General features: G+C 39.5%; 1 protein-coding gene across 3 annotated transcripts; it reads right to left on the bottom strand.

The window, feature by feature from the left end:
• Nucleotides 1-114: 114 nt before the first annotated feature.
• kdm5c (lysine demethylase 5C) lies at nt 115-17,952 on the bottom strand. Of its 3 annotated transcripts, none has more exons than XM_067526430.1 (29): nt 17,602-17,952; nt 15,775-15,937; nt 14,331-14,408; nt 14,112-14,234; nt 13,838-14,008; nt 13,510-13,644; nt 10,827-10,883; nt 8,614-8,737; nt 8,112-8,386; nt 7,666-7,824; nt 7,228-7,347; nt 6,964-7,122; nt 6,391-6,572; nt 6,097-6,259; nt 5,895-6,014; nt 5,613-5,807; nt 5,247-5,428; nt 4,988-5,112; nt 4,749-4,890; nt 4,576-4,666; nt 4,044-4,426; nt 3,773-3,911; nt 3,487-3,666; nt 3,205-3,333; nt 2,357-3,109; nt 2,193-2,235; nt 1,907-2,106; nt 1,285-1,473; nt 115-1,180 (listed from the first exon to the last, which is right to left on the bottom strand). In XM_067526430.1, the coding sequence occupies exons 2-29, from the start codon at nt 15,916-15,918 to the stop codon at nt 1,172-1,174; spliced, it is 4,770 nt and encodes a 1,589-aa protein (XP_067382531.1). In that variant the 5' UTR covers nt 15,919-15,937; nt 17,602-17,952; the 3' UTR covers nt 115-1,171. The 3 variants fall into 3 exon arrangements, with proteins under 3 accessions (XP_067382531.1, XP_067382530.1, XP_067382532.1); XM_067526429.1 differs by lacking the exon at nt 17,602-17,952 and adding an exon at nt 17,157-17,559; XM_067526431.1 differs by lacking the exons at nt 10,827-10,883; nt 17,602-17,952 and adding an exon at nt 17,157-17,558.
• Nucleotides 17,953-18,359: the final 407 nt, after the last annotated feature.

Genomic DNA, 18,359 nt, shown 5'->3' with positions numbered 1-18,359 from the left:
GAACTGTGTCGTGCTACTAAATTACTCAAATCACTTACTAAAATCATGACCTCTAGCAGCAACAAGTCAATGTAACACAACGCATGAGAGATCTGGAGATATAATGACTCAATATATCCTAAACAATTCTAAACTTTTATTTTTCTAACAAGAGTGAAAAGAAACAAAGGCAACATTAAAATGGAAAGTTTATACACAAACTCACGACAACTGTGTGTCTGCAATATCAATAATAATAATAATAATAATAATATAATTTGAACCCCCCCCAAAAAACAAACAAAACAAAATAAGTTGTGACAAAGTGAGTTAAAGTGAAGTTACCTTAATTTGGAAAGAGATATAGAACAAGGAAGGATGGATGAGAGCTTAAAAAAGGAAGGGGAGAAAGCATTAAGAGGAGATAAGGAAGGAGAAAGACAAAGCCAAGAGGTACAGATATCAATTTTGGGAAAGTAGCACCAAAAACACTAATGCCTGTTTTAAAACACTTCCCAAAATTTACTCAGTTTATTCAAAATGCATGTCCCCTCAAAACAGCATTAAACACTAGATTCAATACAACTGGAAAAAAAAAAAAAAATTACATGTTTAACCACGGTGCTGTTATCTAAGATCAGCTGTGAAAATGGACTGCTGTACCTTAGCTTGAGGATACATGCCTAAACAGAACAGTCTGACGTTACCCATAGCTTATCCAACTTCCAACGAGTGGGGTCAGGAAAGGTCAACCTGCAACTGCCGGTGCTGAAACAGGCTTTTTAATACAGCTTTTAATATAGATCATAAAGCAAACTGACTGACCTCAGAAACAACTCTAGACCACAGACACCCCTATTACAGTGAGTCCAACATCAGTCCATCGGTCCACATTCTTAATATGTTCACAAGGAGAATGGGTCCAGGGGAGGTGTAAAATAAAGTACTGGTAAGACAGTGAGTCTGGGGAAAAAATATAATGGGCAAAGATACATCTCAGTTAAGGAGTGTAGAAGAAGAGTCATTGCTCTGTTAGTGTCTGAATGTGTGAACAAGGGATGAAATGGGATGTAGGGTACAGGGGGATGTCCTGCATCTTTCAATAACATGACACCGTCTTCTGGCACAGAATGCTCTGTCTGTCGGATTCCTCAGACTAATCCAACCGAACAGAGCTCCAATGTTGACAATATCACAAAATCTGTCAAAAGAAAATAGTACTGATGAATTCTTCAAAGTTTAAAAAGGTTAAGATCTTTCAAGAAAATGAGAAGAACATACTCAAACAAAATAAGGAGCTTTTACCTCAGGATGGATCTGGACAGGGGGGGAACAGGAGGAATTATGGTTGGGGGGACAAGTTTTCTTTGACTCTGAGGCAGTCAGTGATTGCTCTCCTGACCCTTCCCCACTGCCACCTCTGTGGCCCTTTCGCTTCCTTTTGGAATCCTTGGCTCGTCCACGGCTGGTTCGTCTCTGCTCTTCCAGCTCAATCTAAGCATGAGATAGACAGAAATGACATGTACTTCAGAAAATAACCAGCTGAGTTGAACGGGCATCAGCAGATGTCCCCAAATACACAACTATTTCCTTTCCCTGTTTAGTTTTGATTTTAACCTTGTATAGTGTTTCTAAAATCACATATTGAATGTCTACCCTGCCACCATGTAAGAAACTAGTGTCCCGACCTAATGATTACACTTAATTTAATACATTTTTAAAAAGGTTTCGATGAGCTGTTTAGTTAGCTTGCCAATTAGCATGTTTTACACAGCATTGGGCCTAAGGTGCTCCACAAACTAATAGGATTTAGCAAAGTCTTCTCCATATATTATACAATATGTCAGTGACTTCATTATTGGCCTATTTTTGCACATCCATAAATAAATAAACAATCCCAAAAACTGTTAAGTGTTTTTTTCCTCACCTGAATGAGTGTCTGCAGTGTTTCCCTTGGCGGCACAGAGGAAGCTTGGAGGACTCGGTAGATGATGTGTGTCTGGTCCAAAGATACCTCGAGCAGATCTCCTTCCAGCTGCAGCTCCTCCAGCTGGGCCCTAGTGGCTGGGGAAAATTCCACTACTGGGCCTTTTAGCAAAGGTAGCAGGGGCGGGAGAGACCCCACATCTGAAAGAAAACATATTCAGGCCTGATGTCTGTGGGACATGGTATATGACACCACTGTTCTGGTGGGTATTTTAATTCCATCTTACCTGTAACAGTTGACTTCTTGCAGGTGCCACATTCAAATCCAGCCTACAGGGGAAAAATGGTATATAACAGGCAAATTCATAAATTATAGTTACACTTGAGCAATTTAGAGTTATTTATATTTATCTGGCTTATATTAAACTAAAGACAAAAACAGTGTGTTAACCTGAGTGCCATTGGTTTCCTTGGTGTTCTTTTCAGGCATCTTCTCCTCTGTCAGATCAATTACTCCATCTTCTCCTTCCCCTCCCTCAGAGTCTGACAATACAATGACAGAGTTCCCATCTGTCTCCTTCTGCTTGACTTCCTCTTTCACTGATTCATGATGAAGAGTCTCTTGGAGTTCTTGCAGCTTCTCAAGTGCCCGCTGTAGCTCTGGTGTCTCAAGGGCCTTTTTGGCTTGGCCCTGCCAGGTGATGGCCCTCTCTGTGAGACACTGCAGGGCCTCTCCTTCAGGCAGACGCACTGGCAACCTCTGCAGAGCTACAAGTAAAGCCAGGATAGTCTCCAGGCGGGGCCGCCGTGACCGCTGGCATCTTGGGCACAAGAAGCGTGAGTCCCAGTCCCACCAACAGAGGGGGTTATCTGGTGACCCAGATGAGGGAAGAAGGGAGGGGAATGCAACACAACCACCATGGAACCAGTCCTTACACAGGTGGCAGCGGAGTTGAGGGACACAAGGTAGCCTGCCACACACACACACTGACTGAGGAGGGGTGGTGGTACACGTGTGGTTACTGTTACCATTCTCTTTTAAAGAGTTCTCTGAGTGGCTGGTAGTGTCTATCTCCATGGTCTCATCCCACCTCCCGTTCTCTTTGCAATTTTCAGTTGTAAATCCAGATTTACACATGTTAATTTTCTGTAACCTCAGCAGTGCCTCCTTTTCCTGGTGCTCCCCTTCTTTGAATGCCATCACCTAGAGACAAGGGCCACAGATCAAGTTAATGTTAACAACATTTACTCAAGTATACACATCACAACAACAAACAATGAAAGGTTCAGTAAACTCACTATTGCTGCAGGGTCCCTCAGGTCCTGAGCAGAGAGGCCCAGTGTGTTCGTATCAGAATCCTCTAATGGATCATCCAAAAGCTGCGTTTCATCTCGCCTTTCTCTCCTTTTCACACATGGACATAACACCTGCAATGCCAGAGTGAAATGTATGCTCCTATAACATCACCATAGCAACAGCTTCTAAAATGGAAAGCTGTGCTGATTAAAGTGCAAGATAATTATGCTGTTAAATGACATCACCCCCCCCCCCCCCCCCCCATTTTCCTTAAAGCTCCCCACCTCTAGCAGACTGTGCTGACTGCTCTTCTTCAGGAAGGTCTTGCTGGCCTTGTCCCTCCAGGAATGTGCACTGGCCACTTGCAGTTCCAGCTGCCTCAGCTCCTCCATGAAGACAGGCAAGTCCCTTCCAATAGCCACCAGACCCTCTAGATCATCTAGACATGGGTAATGTTCCCCATTCTACAACAAACAATACAATAATAGTACAACTAGTATAATATAAAGAATTTGAAGCAAGCTTTTCAATTATTAAAATGGGTCCAATCAAAACACCGGACTTTTTTACCTGGATTTCCTCCAAGTCTGTTACCCAGGCACGGGCTCGAGTCAAACAGCCCTGCAGAGCCAGAATGTTTGGAAGCTTCACCGGGATAAGTTGGGCCTCGTTTACGATTGCTTCCAGGGTTGAGAGAGGATGCTTTTGCCTGGAAGATTATAAACATGATAAATAAACTCCGACGTGTTTTCAACAGGATAAACTGGTTGTAAATGACAATGAGCACTGCAGCAGATGAAGTACACAGAAAAGAAGTTCTAGTGTAATTTGTTTATCTTACCTTTGTTCCAGGCAGATCTGTGCTTTCTCTTCCCAGCGTTCTGCTATTGTAAGCAGCTCCTGAAGCTCTGCCATTGCAGTCTCTACAGACACACTCTGGGGCACATTGCAGCCTGCTTCCATTAAGTTTCTCAGTACATCCAGTGTCACCTCTTGCCTCTCCCCCCCTTCTGTGGCCAAAGTGCGCCTCACCTCTGCCAGCCAGTGAGCCTGCTCCTTTAGGCCCTGAAGTAAAGTACACTCTGGCACCACAACAGGCAGCTTGCCCCCTTGCTCCAACAATGCCTGCAGCTGCTCAGGTGGTGGAGACTCCCTCTTCCAGTTCTTGTCATTGACCAGTACTTGAGCCTGGCACTTAAAATCCTCCACTGTCTGAAGGACCACCTTGATAATCACAAAGTAAAGCTTAAGTGCACTGAATAAAAATTTTCAAACTGCTATTTTTTTTTTTTTACAGTACAATAACTATTTTTGTAGGATACTGTTTGACATAATTTTGTGCTAGTTTGTTTCAGTGTGACATAACATCTCACCTGCACTTCTTCCAACTGGTTCATCACACAGGGCAGATTTTGCATCGTCTCTACCAACAAGTTCAGCTCTGCCAATGTCATTTTACTTTCACTAAAACATATTTTTTAAAAAGCACAGTGAATGCATGTAAGCAACAGACTGTAAAAAACATAACATTTGTCTTCTATCGTACCTGGAGTTAGTGAGGAGTTCAGCGCTTGTTTTGTGGCAGCGCTCTATGTCTTTGAGAACAGTGTTGAGCTTCCGGAGAAGTTCATTGTCAGGAAACTTTTTTTCTGCTGCTTCCATCTTTAGCATCTCCAGGTCATTAATTCCTGCCATTCAATAAACATTATCTTGCCATGTTCCAATGAAATAGTATGTTTATGTTGAATCAAATGTGTCAGGGATTCACATTAGCTGATTTCCCACCTATCTTGTTTCCCTCTTCTTGCTCCAGTGCCTCTTTTACTCTGTTGGCCCAGGAATCAAAGGACTCAGACCGAACCTTTAATCGATGTAACATGGCTAACAGCTCATCCAGAGTATATCTGTACCTGCAAAATGTAGGGGAAATAGTTTTACTAAGACAATAAATGTCACTGCAGTGTATTATCACCAGTCATTCCCACTGCAAACCACACACACACACACACACACACACAAACACACACACACACACGATGAATACCTGAGGTAGAGTTTTTCAGTGGGGCAGTTGCACAGATCCTGAGTGTGATAGAGACACACCAGATGCTCGGGACAGTTTGAGCAGGCCAGTGCAGAGAGAAAACAAGTTGTCTTACATTTATCACACTGTCTCTCATCATCAGGTAGCAGCTCAAATGCTTCACGCTCTGCTTCAGTAATACCCTGCAGGTACAACACACAACTTTATTAAACCATCACTTTTTCCCCAAATTACCAATAGATCAAAACAGTATTAGCCATATTTAACATAGTAGCACAATTACTACTACATCCTAATCAAGAATAAATGAATGGATGATGGATTGCCACACAAAGAAAACATCTTTAAGATCTATTTGTTTCTCACCCTTTCCATCAGACCCTTCCGCAGTTTCCTTTCCTCTTGAACAATAATGAACATTTCCCGGTGTGTAGCTGCAGCTAGGTTAAGATCTAGTTTCTCTGGGCTAGCAGCCATCTTACAGGTGAGCTCCTCGTGGGAGAACACACAATACCTCCTTAAACGCCGATAGTGCTCAATACAGGAACGGCCGGCAGGCAGCTAAGAGGCGAAGCGTAGATTCATTTAAATCTTACATGGGAACAATGTGAAATGACAATTTGACACAGAACGTGTAAACAGACATACCCAGTCTGCAGTGCAGAAGTTGACAGCTTCAGCAAAGTTATACCCCTGATTGAAGCCACTGTGGTAGGCTCTGGGAAAGGTGATGACAAACTCTCCAGCACACTGATTTGTGCGTACAACCTTCCAACCAGAAACCAAGAAAAGAAAACATTTTAGCAAACCACATTCCTACTGTGTACATGTGTGTTGATGTGAAACTCACCGGCACACCATGAGCCATGAGAATATTGGGATTCATGATGGTGACAAGCTGGTGCAGAAGGTCAGGTTGAAACTCAAACAGCTCTGGAGTCAGCTTCTTCATCACCTCCTCAAGACGCTCAGCTGCCACAGAGGGAACCCCATACCAAGTCTTAGGTTCACCCCTGGAGTTGACAGATATGCATTGGAAGTGGAGACCAGAAAGAGAAGGTCACATTTTCTCAGTTGCAAGTTGCAATTATTTTAGACTACAACTTAAACTGCCAAACAAACAATCTGCATTCCAGTCCAGTACCAGTGCAGGTAGTTAATGGAGTAGCTCCAGTGATCCTCGATGTGCCAGCAGAAAGCTGAGAACACCATGCCTACGTAAAGCCATGGCACTTTCATCCCAGAGATATCTCCATTAATATGGCACAGGAGTGACTGCTCCAGTACAGGCATCACATTTAAGTTCCAGCCACAGCGGGCATATTCCTGAGAAGAAAGCAAAAATTAAAAGTAAGTACTAGACTATGACAGAGAAGGAAACTATATTAATTACCCACTGACAACCAGAATATGACACTCAACAAACTCTGCTCTCATGGAAAACTCGTGTAGTTTGAACATTCAACTAAAACCTTTGAAGTTAGGTTTTGCCTCTGTTATTGTCAAAAGCATTACTTAGTTGAGCAGGACTTTGTTAGTAGAGTGCATTAATAAACATGATTAGGAATCAGGCCAAATTGGATTTAAAACATACAGAAATTCGACTTTTTCCTTGAGTAGTTTTAAACATATCCAACCAGAATGAGGAACCTGTAGTCCTCTCTATGTATCTAAGAAAATCAGACCAGTACAGCTGAACACACAACAATGCACATACCTCCTCTTCCTTTGTTAGCTTCCTCTTGCCATTGTTCATAGGGAAACCACTGCCAAATTCTTTGGAGTGTATGTCTGCTCCATACTCAACAGTCACGTCTTCCTCAATACTACTGACCAACCTCCAGAACTCTCTCTCCACAAGCTCAGTGGGAACCATCTACACCAACAGCAACACAAAAGCTAATTAGTCTCTCGCTTCATCATCGATCTGAGCAGCTGTGCTTCATAATGATTAGGTGTTGTCTTGTGTGGGTGCATTTACATGGACAGGCATGTTGAAATAATCTGCTTTAAAAGTATCAGCCATTTCCCCAAAACTCTGCAGCGTGTACTCTCGTGTAGCCTGTTCAAAGCCAAATGCCTCTGTAGGCTTCTTGCATTCCTAAAGGTGAGAAAATGAAAACAGAGGAAAGTGTTGTGCGTTATAGCAGCCTGATGGCTTGATGTGTAAAAAATTAGATTGGGATGCAGTAGTTGCTTATAGGACATCTAGCCCACACAAGTGTGCCGAGCAAAAAACTCACTGTAACTTACTGCAGTTACTACTGGGGGTTACATGCAGACAACAAATTTCATTGTAACATGTATGCATATTTATACACTCACTGACAATAAAAAAGCTTCTTCTTCTTGAGAGAAATCAAACAAACCATTACCTAAATATCACACACACAAGTAATTTTAAAACATTGTTACGTACCTCTGCCACACACTTCGGGCATCGCCAGTTGCCTTTTGGGGGGTCAGCAAGTGGGGGTAGTAGACAGAAGGTGTGGTAATTATCATCGCAGCCATCACACAGAAGGAGTTTCTCGTCATCATCTCCTCGACCACACATTCGACACACAAAAGAATCAACCTAAACAAAAAGTGAGCAGCAGAAAACACTAGTTACAGAACTTTGTGGCTGGTGAGCGACACCTTTTTCAAGCCACTATTATGTCACTCACAGGCAATCACAGAGTGACAAGAGAGCAAACTGCTTTGTGTTCGATATAATAATTTGACTTCTTGTTGTAGTAAACCGAACTTTACAAACAGAGGACATGAAGTAGATTTCAAAAGTTTTTTCTGTCCAGTATCCAATTTGTTTTGATATTCAAAGTCAACTGACTACCAATCGGGTGCCTATTATGATTTACTTACACACTGCGAGTTGTTGATGTTGCGTCTAAGCCTCATGGTCATTTTTGTGCAAGGTCTATTATCTTCTTCCTCATCGTGCTCTTTCCCATCGTCTTCCTCTGGTTCTTCCTTCTTCACTTCTTTCTTTATTGTAATGCTTTGGCGAGGCAGTTGGGGACTAGATGTGCTCCCTTCACTATGCTTCTCCAGACACTCCAGTGGCTCAGTCTTGACAGATGTATCAACGGGAGCAGCAGAGACATTTTCTTTGATGGTAACAGTCTGAGGCGCCTCATCTAAACAACAAGTGGTAGTGTTCAGAATGCAGCTATCACAGACAGTAAAATGTTTACAGTGCATTGCTCCATTTTCTACAACAAAATTTTGTCAAAAGTTAAATCTCCAATGGCCACTATTAAATTTAGCACAGCCAATGATGAAGGACTTGTGTTATTTTCAATTTATTTCTTTAGTTTCATCAAATTAAAAATGAGAAAAGACAGTCATGTGTCACTGCACTTACCCTTCTTCCTAATGCCTTTGTCCCTTGCCACTAGTCCAAGTCCCATCATTTTAGGCCCAGCACCATAGATCTGTAGCTTCTTCAATTCTGGGTTCTTCTCTATGTCTTCCTCTGTAGGTTCGGGCTGTGGATAAAAGTACATTGTCATTTTTAAGGGAAAGATAGACTACAACAACTCTCCAAATCACACAGAGCAAAGCAAGGTTCTAGGCCAAATGCGGAACAATTAAAACACGAGAGCATAGCAATGCATTACAAGAAGGGATGTTGCTAGGTTAGAAAGTCAGGAAACATTAGCCTGCAAGACCCACCACCATAACACACAATCACCAGCAGTCACAACCATACAGTTAGGGTTAGGAGGAATATCAATGAATTTAATTTTCTACCAAATCCTAAAAGTTTTCTGTTAATTTAGGTATGTTAATTTCTAACATAGAAATTAGATTATGTTCCAAGTTAGAAAAGATTACATTGAATAACGACTCTTTTTACTTACAACTACAGTAGCTGTATCTAAGGCATTATAACAACTGAGCAGAACTGAAGCAGTAGTAGCCCTGTGACATTTTTCTATTATCTGGGCCTTATCTCCCCATGTGTCCCCATCAAACTCCATTATTGTGGTCTTTGGTCTTGAGTCCAGTTCTCTTTGTTTTTGCACCTTTTGCACACCCAGACTGGAGAGTCTGCTCTGCTGTCAGTTCATCACAATACAACTAAATGGTCCGTTTACCAGTAACTGAAATGTACAATGGCAAGTAATTATTATTTAAAAGTTATTTTAGATGCAGTTTAATGAATAAATGTAGAGACATACCTTTGAATAAAAGATTATCTTCTAACAATGTACAAAATCCCTTTGATTCTAATTAAATTATGGATGTACTGAGTACAAATGTAAATGTGAACATTTGAGTAGTTGTAGTTAGTTACTGCCTAAATTTTAATTAAATTAAAAAATAAAATTTAAAATGAAATTTAATAAAAGCAGCATTCTGTAATTAATATATCAAGCAGTCATGGGCAAACAAAACCTATGGTTTAAAAGAAATTCTGATATGATTCAATGTCAAAACGTTGTCTCTCTAAATATAAATGAGGTGCTTTCACAGCAGAAGGCCCAGTCATAATCTGGAAAAGGCCCCGCCAATGTCATCATATAAACACTTTTCCAACTAAGGCGAGAAACAAGAAACTGATGGCCTGTGTGCAGTCAAAACACAACTTGTATTTCCCACAGCAAGATATGTGCATGCAAGTCATGACATTATTAGTTGCATTTTCTAGCACAAAACAGCACACATAACAATGATGCCTTTCAAGACGTTTTTTTCCCAATGAAAGCTTGTTTGTTTTAAACTTTGACACTGGTATGGAAATGGACTCCCCTTCAGTCGTGCAGACATAACTCTGGCTGGCCATACATTGTTGTATATTTTTGGCAGACATAAAAAAGGTGCCTTTCCCTGATACCAAACCTTTGTTGACCAAAGGACTATTCAGGTAAAATAAGCACTGAAAGCACCAGACAACAAAGCAGATTTGCAGGGTTTGATGGTCAGATGCTTTGTTTACTCTCACACAAGCAAATCTGCAGACACTTTGAAGCCAACAACAATAAGACAACCAATATTTTACTTTGTAACAACGAACTATGAGGCTCTGTAAGTGAAATGTACTAGGGTCTTCTGTGAGCGCACTCAAAAGTGAAGGCATGCAGCCACACACTAAGTTGCTATAGTGAAAAGACAGCAAGGCAAATCAGCAAAAGTGCAAAGAAACACAGACAGTCCAGCAACAAAGCATCACAAGCCAAGTACAACCACAAAGAAAGAGAGTAAGTGAAAGAGAGAAAGCTAAATAATATGTCAGCCAAACAACTTCAAAAAATTCTTTGATAATTTCTGGTAACGTTAGTTTCTCTGAATGCCCACAAAGAACTGTGACTTTAACTTTATTCTGAATCTTCAGCATTAGCTCTCAACACAGTTGGCACTTCCTCTCTGTGTTCATAGAAAATATTATAATGCCACAGGTCTTTTATGGCAATAGCCACGTGATCCTTCATGTTAATGAAAATGTTTTAGTGATTAGTTAAAAAAAATACAAAACATCTAGATAACTTGGGTGTAAGGGTGAGGTGGTCTAGGGAAAGAGGCAGGAAGAGAGCAGGGGGCAGAAGTTGAGCTCATACGCTCAAGAGGCAGTACCGCAGAGATGAGTTGAGAGCCAGTGGTGAGAGGATGGGGGGCCATATCCTCTGGACCCTGCAAGGGGAGACATAACAGCAACAATAAACTAAGACAAGAGGAAAAAAGGAGATGATAGAGGAAGGAAGAGAGCCTGAAGAGAACAAAGCCAGTAGATCGAGGGGACACATAAGACATGCGTCACATTTGCTGTGGATCTAAATGTTAAATTTGTACTTTTGAATTCTAATCCAGAATCTACTGGTAAAACTCTTATTACTTTTGTATTTTTAAGATATCTAGTAAGGTTTGCAACACTTAACATTAGTTTTCTTTACTCTAAAGACTGAAATACCTGTATTAATACATTTTGGTGATTTTTGACTCAACCTTAAAAAACAAAACAAAACAAAACAAAAAACAAACAAACCAACAACTGACAAGTGATGCAGCTGTAGCACCAACATGATGAATCCTAGATGGGGTAGATATTGTAGCAAACAGAGATGTACACTGATCAGGCATAACCTTATGACCACCTGTGCAATTAAATGCAATCCACTACAGTGGCTTTGCCATAAATTCTACTTTTACAAGGTTACAATTTCTCAGTTTTTAGGTTGAAACTCTCAGAAAGGTGATAATTCTAAAGTTATGCTGCAGTGAATTATAAGAAGAGATGGTTCTTATGTTTTAAAAACTTAAAGAACACAAAGTAGAATTATCACCTGTCTGACAGTTTCAACCTAAAAACAGAAAAATTATAACCTTGTAAAACTAGAATTCATGGCAGAGACACTGTATTGCATTAAACTGTGGTGGTGGTCATAATGCTATGCCTGATCTGTGTATTTGGAAAGATGTTCACTCATGGGTATTTAGTCGTTGCCATCTAGTGAATACGTAAATTAAGCTAAACTGTAAAATGCAATTCCATCAGAATGCTTAAAAATGTGCTGGTCCAGTAGTGAAGAAAGTTTTCAACAATATTCTGTATCAGCCGTTTAAGTAATATTCACTAAATGAAGCAATACCAAATGCAAATGCATTTCAAAATATTTCCTTAATATTGGCTCAATCATCAGATGAAATCTTGAAACATGCCTTTTTCAAAGCTTCAGTTTCTTACCATCAGTTTAAAATGAAAACACACACAAATAAAAAAAATCTAATTGCGAGCATTACAAACAAACTATAATGAGTAGGTCTTCACAACATCTTTAGAAGGAGTTAAAGTGAAAATGGCAGTTCTTTACTGATCCACACACTGTGCAGTATATAGGTAAAATTTAAAGGTAAAAAATTCTTGCAATGGAAGAAGCGGAAGGAGAGAACAAAAGCCACTTAACAGTTAGCAATTAAGCACAGTTAAACACAATTAAGCATAGCAGCATGAAAGAATGGAAAGTAAGCAAGCTTGGATGCCCTTTGAGTGCATGGTCACAATTTTCAGATACCAGACTGTAACTCATGCAAAACATCACAAAAATAGTTAATAACATGACAGCATGGTACACACTATAAGGATGTCATCCAACAAACATCTGCGTAGATTGTTTTGTCACGCTGAATGACTGAAACGCTATCCCTGTTTTATTGGCTAATCATTAGGCACTAGATCACTTATAGTCCTTCCAGGTCCTTGAGGGACACAGCCTGTTTGTTTTCCTAACATCTCTGCACTACCTACATGATCCAGGTAATGGGTGGTCTTTAAGATGGGCAAAGTAAGCAGGGCTCTGGAGAATTAGAGAATGTAAAGTTATCTCACACAGAGTTAACTGTTGGGGGATGCAGGTCCCATCTTGTGACCTCTTCAGACTGTTTACTTGTGCCTGCTATAGTGATTAGATTGGGCTACCTGTATCTCTTTTTTTTGGCTAAAAAGATGTTTAAAGTCATTTAAATTTGATATAGATAGGGAGAGATGAAAAGAAAAATCAGGGAACCTACATTAATTAAATAAATTGAAAATCCATGCAATAGTATTGGAAAAAAATAATAATGATACACACATGTATAGTATTCCTGTAGCTGTATGCAAGATCTGCTAATTCAAGTACACTAAAGAGCAAAAGAACTGACCTTCCATGGCAAAGGGTTTCTGAATCATGAAAAAAACATCAGAAGACAGACTCTACCTCATTAACAGAAAGCCATGGGAAATCTCACAAGGTGGCGCACACAAAGCCCAACAGTAAACACAGGGTGAAATTAACATCACATTTTCTACAAAATAATAAAACTTTTGGAACATTTGTTAATAATCATAGACTACCAGCCTTCTATGTCTGCTGCTCAGTCCAGTTTATGAAAGGCCAGATATACATCTTCTGTCCACCTAATCTGAATTCTTAGAAAATCATCTGAACATGCAGTAGGCTGTGTAGCTTCAATATACGTTAAAATGCACTATGCATTAAGCTAAACATTATTAAAACAGCAAATACAAAAACTGGATTATTTGACATATAATGTGAGAAACCGTCAGAAATTACCTGTATACCTGGTAGCTGAAATTTGTTCCAAGGTTGTAGTTTTCACATTTATTAGTATCACCGTTGATCAGTTTCACAAAGCTCTTGCAAATTTTGTTGTCATGAATTAGTTTTTCTTATTTTTATCTGCTAATTGATTCTACAGTCAAAAATGCTGCACAATTATGTTAAATAAGAGAATATAAAAAAAGAATGCTGTCACTCACATCAGGCTGGCAGCGGTTTGCTCTACGTCCGTAAGTGCTCTTTTTGGATGGCTGCACAGACTGTCGCAGGGGGATGGAATGGGGTTTGTACTCTTTATCCACATCCTCACCATCATAGTGCTTTGGTTTGTAATGCTAAAAACCACAACAGAGATTCAGGGTTTACTTAAACATTCCAAAAATACTAAAAATGACCTAAAAAATTTGTGATCAGCACTAAACAAGAGAGAATACAATGCATCATATAGTGACTAAGCTACTCTTTGTAGATCTATTGAATGATCAACACAGGTAATGCAAAAGGAGAAACAAGAATGTGAAGTGATACCAGCAGGCTGGCACCAGACTGGAACATTTCAAAGGGGTAGACGATCCTCTCGTAGTGCGAACGCAGTAGAGAACCAATATTCTTGCCTGGAGGGTAGCCAAGCCTCTGGGCCACACGGGCCCAGCGCCGTTCCTTACACACCATCTCAAAACCTCCTTCATCTGTCACAATCTGGAATGAAAACATTTTTTGACAAATTCAACAAATAAATGAAAGAACACGAACCATCTACTTTAAAAAAGTATTTTCCTAATACAAAAAAATTCATATTCACCTTTGACAAGCTGAAGAGATCAAGGATGCGCCTTTCAATATGTGGGATTTTCAAAGATGACCCCTGGATTTCCCAAAACCTGGCAATACGGTCCAAATAATTAAGCTTCACCCTGGTCTCTGCCTAAAAATAGATACATGAAGGACAAAAATGATTACTACTACAACATCAATCATCTGTCAACAATGTACAATGTTAAGGAGGAAAAGAGAAACTTACCTCCAACTCATTAAGTCTTTGGATGCGGGGTGTGAAGTGGAAGTGATCCAGCTCCACAGAAAATGGTGGTTGCCAGTCCTATGTAAGAGAAGAGACATATTATTAAACTTGTAGAGCTATATGCTAAAACAACAGCTTAATGTAAATTATTATTGGATGCCAATCTATTAATCAGGGAGATTACTAAAACAGCAAATAAAGAGATTAATGAGACAGTGAACTTGGTTGGGGTTAACCCTGGTTTAACTGGGGCTTTAAGGCTCAAGAACTTGGCTCAGATTTAAAGCACGAAGAATAACCAAAGTTAAATACTTGTCAGCTACAACAAGTAAAGTTTATAGTATTAGCAATTAAAAAATAATTTTGGTCATTTTATACATCAATTGTATTGTTCACAATTACAATACAGATTCTAAAGCAAACACTGGATGTTCTCTAATCACCTTGGTTTTGTTGTCAGCCTAAACTCACTCATTCAATGGTGCCATAGACCTCAGACAATGTCCAAAAACTAATAAAGCCCATTAGCTAGACACACTGTTCCACTAGCGAACATTATTTTTAACAAATGTAGCACCATGTGCTCTGATGCAGCACATCTATGTAGTTTGCCAGTGAACTGCGTACGCAGGAAATTTAGGGTGGAATTATGGAGACTCCAAAGAGCGTGGATAATGTTAGCAAGGGTCTTGGTTTTCGTAATGAAAACACTACTATATAGTGGGTGATGTGTTTATGTCTTTGGACAACAATGGAGGTCTATGTCATAAACAAATGAGCAAAAAAATCAGGCTGTGGGCTAACAAATTACTAAATGTTAGTAGAGAAGATTCAGTGCTGGCTTAAGCATGTGTACGGTGATTGTGGACACCACAATTAATCTAGATAATGACCAAAATTGTGCTTTAGAAAGGCATACATTCTTATCAATAAGGATCAATGAAGAAATTATAATTCACAAAACAAATTACTTTCAGTAATGTGGCTTGCACATCTGTTGAATGTCCATTGAACCGTACAGAAAAGCAGTGACAAGGCTTTATTTATAACACCATGAATGCAAATGAACACAGATGCAAATCTTGATTTATCTTGCAACATCTCACATTGAACACACTGCTCATTTTTAGGATATACTCAATATAAAATTCACATAGAAATGAGAAATTATTCACATTCAAAGGAGAACTACTCGATAGTTAAATCTGTATGTGTGCTTTTTAAAAAGGATGACTGTTGTGTTTTGTGAAGCTTGCTAACTCAAAGATAGACAGACAGGGCAGAATATTTAGTCTTTGTCACCAGAACTGATGGAGCCTTTGGTGACTAGTAAAATATCTTCAAGAAAACATCAAGCTATATATACACATATCATACCCTTTTTTTTTTTTTTTTTTTTTTTTTTTTTTTTTTAAGCATAACCCAAACAGAAGCAAATATTTACTGGTGGAGGTCGGATTTTGCAGATTCCAGACTTCTCTGCAATGGGACGTATCTTGGCGATGTAGCCCAGGGGATCCTGAAACTCCTCCCATGATGGCTCAAAGACTGGACACTCTGGAGGAGGTACAAACTCTTCACCTTCCATTGCCCTGACAACTGGAAGACTGACAATGCAATACAAGTTAATCTCCTCTGGCAGACTTGCAAATGGTCATGACAGCATCAATACATTATCCCAGACAGTATTTTAGGGTGTACAAATCTTGCTTTAATTTGTAGAGAACAATTTAGAGCCTAACACCCTAAACAACTTAAAGCCACGTCTCCTTCATAACAGAATGACATCCAGAGACTCTGGCATGTCCGAGTTGTGTAAAGCCAAAAACAGAGGAACTGACACTTTACAGGCATTTTCACTTGTAGCTAATACATTTTTCTTTAGAAGCTAAACTTACTAAACACACATAACTCAACACATTTAAATATCTATATTTTATAAGTAAAGTAGGCTAGTGTATGAGAACATAAAAAGTATATTAAACTAAAAGTAAAAGTAAAAAACAGTATTTATTTACTCATAACATCTACTTCCTGACTTAAATCAACCCTGTAATACCGTCAGCTCAGACAAGTTATTGTTCAGAATAATATAGACAAACTACATGAATTATTATGCCCCCCAACATTTTATAGTAAGTAACATGAGATACAGGAAATCCCAGGATGGGGATTTTTTTTTTTTTTTTTTTTTTTTAACATCAATGTGGTACCCTCCCCCACACCAGACACAACAAAACAAATACCATGTTCTGGGCAATTAACTAGGCCCAAAGTGAAAACCAGCACATTTTACGTGATGTTTTATCAGTGCCAGTACAGAACAAAACTCACATTACTTAAATACATACATAAGTGATGGCAACATTTAAGTATACAGCTGAAAGATAAAACACTCATCTTGAATCATGAATAACAGTCACAGAGAAGTATTGTATGGGTTTGGTTCTGGGCAGTGTCTTATAAAAGAGATCTATATAATTGGATGGTGGAATGTCAGTGGCATGTATCTCATACATAAGATTCTTAATGGGCCTTGAGACAAACAATGGCGTGGAGGCCATGAACCCTAAGGTATAGAAGGCCATGAAGGCATCACTCCTTCCAGTTGGGCTGGAGTAACTACTTAGTACGCTTTTTGAGGAAAAATTACAACAAATGCGCAATACAATTGCCTGATTGCACATATCAAATCTGTCACACTGACATGTCGCTGTGGTTTTACATCTTGTTAAAATTACTGGACATTACCGTTACAAACTGTTAGCTGATAACTTAGCTCCTAGCTATTGAACTTGGGACAAGTGGCGTTAAATATAACCTTACCTTGCAGGGCCAGCCATACAACCAACCAAAAATTATATTTTCTTAATTCGGTCATCTAGAGTGGGGTAGCTACTCATTTCTCTTTTCAGGTAATCATCAATCCTTTTTGAAGCTATTGTTCAGCTATCAAGGAATAACGCCGCTTACAGCTAGCTAACATTAGCATCGAGGCCTCGACTTTTTCTCAGCCAAGTCCCATCACCTCCCACGGTTTTAGGTAACTTGCTAGCATTGGTTGGCTAGCGTTAACCTCGACTGGGTAACCGAGACAACTCTATAGAATAATCACAGACAAGCTAACGTTAACGCGTATCTAGACGAACAACCAGCTGGACAGCATTTCCCGTAAACATGTAGGTTATGTGTAAGGACATATTCCACATGCAGTTATTTGTAGACCCCGCTAATCCAAGGATACAGTTCCTTCCACATTCCCGTAACTAACCCGAAGACACCTCGATGTCCCGGAGTGTGCTAGAGCTGGTGACCGCTCTCCTTCCTCTGTTGTTATGATGACTGGTGGGTAGCTAACGTTGGCCAGCTGTGCTCGCTCCAGTTGGCTAGCTACCGATGCTAGCAAAGTTGGCCGTTTGTCAGTCTCAGATTTCCATATACTCCGTTCTGCCAAACACACACATTTGACACATGTATAGCAGATCACCGTTAACGGTAAACAAGGGTATCAGTCTTTAAGTCGTTATCAATCATTTTCCGACCAACATCATCACTCTCTTCAGACCATCCTATCTTTCTTGACGAGACGCCATCTTACTTTTTTTTCTCACGACCGAAACACAACCTCAAATCTTTACACCACATCCGTCACGTTTACTCCCTGAAAATAGTGCCCACGTACGCAACCAGAAGTCTTGTAATTAAAGGAAGCGCAGTAGAGTCCGTGTTCAGCCTGTAGAGCCTTTACGTAGGTAGAAGCGTTATTACCAAAATTACCAAATTGTTTTTTTCTCGATTTTTAACTTCATCAGGATAAACACGTGGGGAAAAACACGTATATGGAAAAACACACACATATACATATTATATATATATATATATATATATATATATATATATATATATATATATATATATATATATATATATATATATATATATATTTTTTTTTTTTTTCCTCTTCCTTTTTGACTTATTTCAAGCATTAGAGTGATGGAAGCTGACTTTAATATCACATAAACTACACAC

This window comes from Channa argus, chromosome 13, assembly GCF_033026475.1.
Source record: "Channa argus isolate prfri chromosome 13, Channa argus male v1.0, whole genome shotgun sequence".
In the NCBI taxonomy this organism is placed as follows: Eukaryota; Metazoa; Chordata; class Actinopteri; order Anabantiformes; family Channidae; genus Channa; species Channa argus.
This window is presented reverse-complemented; position numbering and strand designations above follow the sequence as displayed.